Source organism: Hibiscus syriacus, unplaced genomic scaffold, assembly GCF_006381635.1.
Source record: "Hibiscus syriacus cultivar Baekdansim isolate YM2019G1 unplaced genomic scaffold, ASM638163v2 tig00112498_pilon, whole genome shotgun sequence".
Taxonomy (NCBI): domain Eukaryota; kingdom Viridiplantae; phylum Streptophyta; class Magnoliopsida; order Malvales; family Malvaceae; genus Hibiscus; species Hibiscus syriacus.
The window spans coordinates 1,760,994-1,767,324 of record NW_024063347.1 but is presented as its reverse complement, the minus strand read 5'-3'; the positions used below and the strand labels follow the sequence as shown (position 1 = coordinate 1,767,324).

Here is a 6,331-nt window from a genome sequence, read left to right as displayed (position 1 = left end):
CAAGCAAGAGGAAAACCAACACTATTCGAGTGTTATACAATCAGGCTGGAGTTAAACTATACACCTTTGAAGATATGTCTAATGAGATTATCAGATTTTTCCAGCAGCAGTTAGGAGTCATTGATCTGAATGTTGTGGGTAGTACTGTTGGAACTATCAAAGATCTCCTGAAGTGGGGCTGCTGAAGATTTATGTAGGGGTGTGTCTGATATGGAGATAATGGAGGCCATTTGGGGACAATGGAATAAAAATGCTCTTGGTCCTGATGGATATAACCCTTTTTTAAATCAGCTTGGCCTGTAATTGCTGAAGATTTCAAAGCTGGCATTAGGTACTGTTTTGGAAACTCTTTCATCCTCCCTGCTTTCAATACTACTTTTGTTGTTCTTGTTCCTAAGATCCCTAATCCCAATATGTTTAAAGACTATAGGAATATTTCTTGTTGTTCTGTGATTTACAAGACAATTACTAGGATTCTAGTTAAGCGTCTCTCTACTGTGTTCCCTAGTATGATTTTAAAAAACCAAACTACTTTTTTTAAAGGAAGAAGCATTGTATACAACACTTTGGTTGCTCAAGAGCTTGTTAGGGGCTATAATAAAAAGAACATTTCCCTTAGGTGTTCTATGAAAATAGATTTGCAAAAGGCATTTGACTCATTGAATTGGGATTTTATTGTTGTTGTATTGTATGCTTTAGGCTTGCATGAGAGGTTTGTTGGTTGAATTTGGGCTTGCTTCACTAAACCTAGTTACTCTATTGTACTTAATGACAACTTAGTTGGGTACTTTAGAGGTGCTAGAGGGGTAAGGCAAGGAGACCCCTATCTCCTTACCTTTTTGTCCTTGTCATTAATGTCTTGTCTAGCTTATTAAATATAGCTGCCCAACAAAGGATTTTCTGATTTCACCCCAAGTGTAGGAAAATTGGCCTGACTCACCTCTGTTTTATTGATGACTTACTCATCTTCTGCAAAGGATCTATTGAATCCATCATGGGTGTTCAATCTGTTTTAGACATGTTTTACTCTCTCTCTGGTTTGAAACTTAATGCCAGTAAATGTGAGTTATATGTTGCTGGAATGTCTAACGCATTATGTGATGATATAAGAGATGTCACTGGATTCAAGATTGGGAAGCTGCCTGTGAGATATTTGGGTATTCCCTTGGTGACTAATAAGCTGGCAGAAAAGGATTGTAACTTTCTCATTGAGAAGATAAGGGACAAGCTGAATTTGTGAGTTAACAGGCACCTAAGTTTTGCTGACAGGTTGTTGTTGATTCGCGATTTATAATCAACTTTACAAATTATTGGTGTAGGCAGGTCATGCTGCCTCAAATGGTGATAAAAAAATCGAGCAACTTTGTTCTCGATTCTTCTGCAAATGAGTTGATGTGTTTGCAAAACGAGCCCGAGTCAGTTGAAGGCATATATGTTTATTAAAATTTGAAGGTGGCCTGGATGTTTTTGATCTAGGTGGCTGGAACAAGGCTTGCTTTGTGAAGTTGATCAGAAATTTACTGGCTGAGGATGGATCCTTATGGGTGGCTTGGACCTATTCCTACGTGATCAAGGGGGCTGAATTATGGCAGATGAACACCCCTACGAATGCTAGCTGAAGTCTTAAATGCTTATTAAAAATGAGACCAGCCATTTCTCACTTGTTTGCTGATCCATGCAGAGAGCTTAACACAAGGCAAGGTTGGGAAGATATGGGCATTGTGGTTTTGAAAGTCTTATGGCACAGTCTGGTGTGGTTCCCTGGTCACATTCCAAAACACATCCTTATCCTATGGATGATTGTCTTGGATAGGCTCCCTACTCGAGCTAGACTCATGCGGATGGGACTAGCTATTGAAAGCGACAAGTGTTTGCTCTGTGACATAGAGCCTGAAACTAGAAATCGTATTTTCTTCGTGTGTGGGCATGCTAAAGCTTTATGGGGGGTTATTTTATCCTTATGTGGTATCAACCGTGGTGCGAGTAGCTGGAATGGGGAGCTTGCTTGGGCTATTCACTACTTAAAAGGTAAGTCGTTCATCGTGTGAGTGTTGAAGCTAGCGCTGGCTGGGCATGTGTACAACGTCTGGAAGGAAAGAAACAATAGGTTATTTGAAGGCATGGCTAGATTAAAGGACGATACGCTGGAGGACGTTCGAGATACCATCCGAATTCGTTTGGCTGGCTGGTCCTTCAACAGATTGGACTCGAGGAATGTAGACCTTTGTGTAAGTTGGGGCATATAGTGAGCATTGGTGTATCTTGCTTTCTGTTTTCTATGGACTGAGTATAGCTAGAGGTTAATTTACAGTTAATGTATTAACTGGTTTTTTGTAGCAGCCTATTTTCTTGAGTAATGAAATGGATTATCCAATAAAAAAAAGCTATATCATGGTGGGTTTAAGGTTTAATATCGAAAAAGTTATATAATTTATAATAATTTGGGTTAGAATATAAAATATTATGAAAAATATTATATTTTTAATTTTAATTTAAAATATTAATTATCTAACCTAAAAATCGTTTTGATAAGATTTTCAATCATAATCGATTTATGCTATTTTTTAATTTTATATTAAAAGGATATATATTTTAGGCTATTTTAATTTTTTATAATTAGATTTGAATATATGGATGGGAGAAACTATTTAATGGTTGTTGGACAGGGTCACGATTGTTGTCATTATCAGCCATAACTCAATCAGTGAGCTGTAAGGAAGTAGTGATGTACGGTCGTCTTTCTTTTCAACATTTCACACCTGTAAGTCAAGTTCCTATGCCAAGTCGATGATGGATTCCATTATTTATTTTATTATTAAAGTTAATTTCAAAATTATCAAAAGCTTATAGATACGAACGGAATATGTAATCTTCTGTAACCCGTGGTTTTATCAACTTTTTAGTCCAAGGAATCTATGCATTTTTACCAAGAAAAATATTAGATACAAATAATATATCTTTTTTATTTGGGTGTCTAAATAAAAATAATATAGGTGCTTAATATTAAAATAATATTAATGGTGGAGGAGAAAATATATATAAAACAATATAGATTAAATTGGTATAATATTAAAATATCATTTAATATAAAAATAAGTGTTTAAAATATATCTTTTTTATTTGGGTGTATAAATTATTTTACGGTTAAGTGTTTAATGTTTCTAATATTACATTTTTAGGTGTCTAAACTATTTATTAATTAATCTAGGTGCTTAATGTTTATAACATTACATTTTTAGGTGTATAAGAAAAAATTATTTAAAAAAATTAAAATTATATATATTTAAAAAAAGACCAAAAGTTTCTCAAAACTTAAAAAACCCCCATAAACTTTGAAAATCATAATTTCAGTCCTATATTTGTGTCGGTCACTGTCATTTTTCGTTATTGCCTTCAACGAAACCTCTACCAGAACCTCCACCCGACAAACAGTCGGATCCATAACCCAAAAACTCGATGAACAAATGACGAAAGCTAGGGTGACTCGAAAGAACAAACCTTGAAAAAACCGATACCAAAATGACCCAACGATGCTCGCGAAGACTAGGGTGACAACAACCAATGATGGGAATGACAAGGGTGGTGAAGGTAGCGACGACTGTGATCGGCAATGGATATGGTAAGATTAGGGTTAGAAACTTTATGGTCAATTTGTAGGGATTTTTTCCATCCTTTTAGAGAAATTAGGTTTTCTTTTAAATATAATAATATTTTTAAGGTTTTTTATTAAATCAAAATAAACATAATATGTCATGTGTTACTTAACAATAAATTTTAATGAAATTATGATCATGACACTTAAAATGATAACGTTTGTAATGTTAGACACTTATATTGATCGAAAAAAATTTAGGCACCTAACTAGAAAAAATGGTATAGTTCATGCATTTGTTTTTATAGTAAGCCTTTAAAACATTTAAGGTTGTTGATGGGAATAGATGTGTTGTGTCAGTAGTTGGAGATTTAGATGGAGAGTTACAACTGGTATAAAAATAATTGTTAGTCGATGGATTTCTACGAGAACAAGGATGAAAAATATAGCATGAGAGAAGATTGTCCAAGATAGACGATAGAAGATAAGGGAGTCTAGGAAAGTTCCCCTTTGAGTCCTAAATGAGAAGTATTTATAGTGTTTGTAGTTGATGGTGTTAAATATAAGATCATTATTACTAAATTGATCTGATGGTTAAATCTTTTATATTTCTCTTTGATATATCACGTGAGTTTATAAAAAATATTACTTGTACATTGTATTTTATTTTTTTAAAAAAATGTGCATTGTAGTTTATTTGGAGGCTATGAACTTTTTTCAGACTTTGATCAACAGAGAGATTTATCTGGAGGTATTTGATTGGTAGATAACTGACGTTTTTTGAAGATCATTCTTAAGGTATTCTAAAAATTAATATTTTAGAGTTAAAGTTAAATTAAAATATAATGTAAAAGTTAAATTTATTATTATATTAATTTTATTAACTATCATATCATATACTATTAATTTTTTTTAAAAAATAATATATTTTTATTTAGGCTTAAAGGTCACTGTTGTCCATGTAGTAAATTCAAATTATTAAATTTTCCTTATCATTTTTTCATCAATTTTACCCTCGAAATTATTTAAGGTATTCATCTTAGTCCTTGAAGTCTGTTGACCATTTTAACTAACAGAACTGTGAGGCTTTTACGTATGTGGATTAAATGTTTATGTTATAATATTTTATTAAACACAGTGAATATAACAAATTTCTCAAAAATAAATGTTATTTATTTAAGTGAGATTAAAGGATTATGTTAAATTTTTAGAGATTTTTTCTAACTGTTATATTTAATAAATATTTTATTATTTATTTTTAATACATGTCACGTCATCATCAAGCCACATTTATAATATTTATTAATTTGAAAATGAATGGTGTTGATAAACGTAGAAGATTATGTTAGTCAAAATAGACTTCGAGGGTTAAGATAAACATCATAAACAACTTTGAGAGTTAAATTGATGCAAAAAATTATAGAAACGAAATTGATAAATTAAGTTTACTCCAAGGACAACAGTGATCCTTAAGTTTAATTTTTATTAACCGAATGTTTCTTTTATAATTGTTCATAATTAGAGACGCAATAAAAAAAATATCCTATAAACTATTATCCCTAAAGAACCCCAAAACTTTGAATCAGTTGCAAAAATGTAAATAAATAAAAATATAACAATTGATGTTTTTCTTTAATTAAATAAAAATAATTTGATATTAAACTAAAATTAGAATTCACTCTATTTAACTCTCTCTAATCAACCATAAAATTTTCACCTCTTCATATTCAAACGCAAAACATCAATCAACTCAGGAAAAAAAATTCAGTCATCATGTTCATCATCATCTTCTATAGTCGACTTTTATTTTTCGATGACAATTCAACGCTGGAATACATTAATATATTCATCTTGGCTTCTTCTATTTAAATCTAACTTTCAATTTTTAACCACAATCTTAACTTTTATATCCTAAAGTTGAATTTTAGTTTAATTTAACTCTAATAATGATTTACTCGTGACTTTAAACACCTCAACATAATTTAGAATCGAAAAATGATCAACACAAATTAAATGAAATTATATTATATTGTTTTTTTGAGGTTTATGTTCTTTGGTTCTTTGAAATATACCCAGAAAAGCAAGCTTGTTTAGGTTATTGGTGTCTTGTATTGAAGCTTTATTTATGAAAAGTATTTCTTTTTTATTGAGAAGAAATAAGACTTGAAAAGAAATTGTGGTTAAAATTAAAGAGATTTTGTAATACTGCTGTTTTGGTATCAATAGACGGTTGTTGATGACGGTGACCGTTTATTAAAGTTTAAGTTATTCTAATGATTTTGAAAATAAATATAATTGTTGAAAATGATAATGTATAACTAAAAAAGAGAGGAGGGAATTGTGTGGGAGGAAAGAATGTTGTAATTTTTATTTCCATGTCATTTTTGTGTCAGTTTAGAGTTTTTGTAATGAGCTTTAACGTTTAGAGTGATGAAACAAGAGTTTAGGGACATTTTTAATAAATAAAAAGTTTGAAGCATGAAATTGAAAAAAGGTAGACTTGAAGGAGTAATTGTGAATTAAGCCATAGAAAAACTGTGTAAGTATTACATGATGAAGTTATTGGGAGAGGCCCCCACTCGTGCTGAAAATTTTATTTTAATTTGCTGTTTGGTGGGCACCTACTCCTCTGAGTGGATGGCAGTGGAAGAAAAGAAGACCCCTCGCACTACCTCCCGCTAAGATCACAACTCATTCACACTTTAGTAAAAATAAAAAAATAAAAGTAGGGCCTTTCAT

At 31.5% G+C, this 6,331-nt stretch overlaps 1 protein-coding gene across 1 annotated transcript; it reads left to right on the top strand.

The window, feature by feature from the left end:
• Positions 1-1,640: 1,640 nt before the first annotated feature.
• On the top strand, positions 1,641-2,791 carry LOC120180647. The gene is made up of 2 exons (XM_039185933.1): positions 1,641-2,028; positions 2,667-2,791. The coding sequence occupies exons 1-2, from the start codon at positions 1,641-1,643 to the stop codon at positions 2,789-2,791; spliced, it is 513 nt and encodes a 170-aa protein (XP_039041864.1).
• The last annotated feature ends 3,540 nt before the right edge of the window (positions 2,792-6,331 follow it).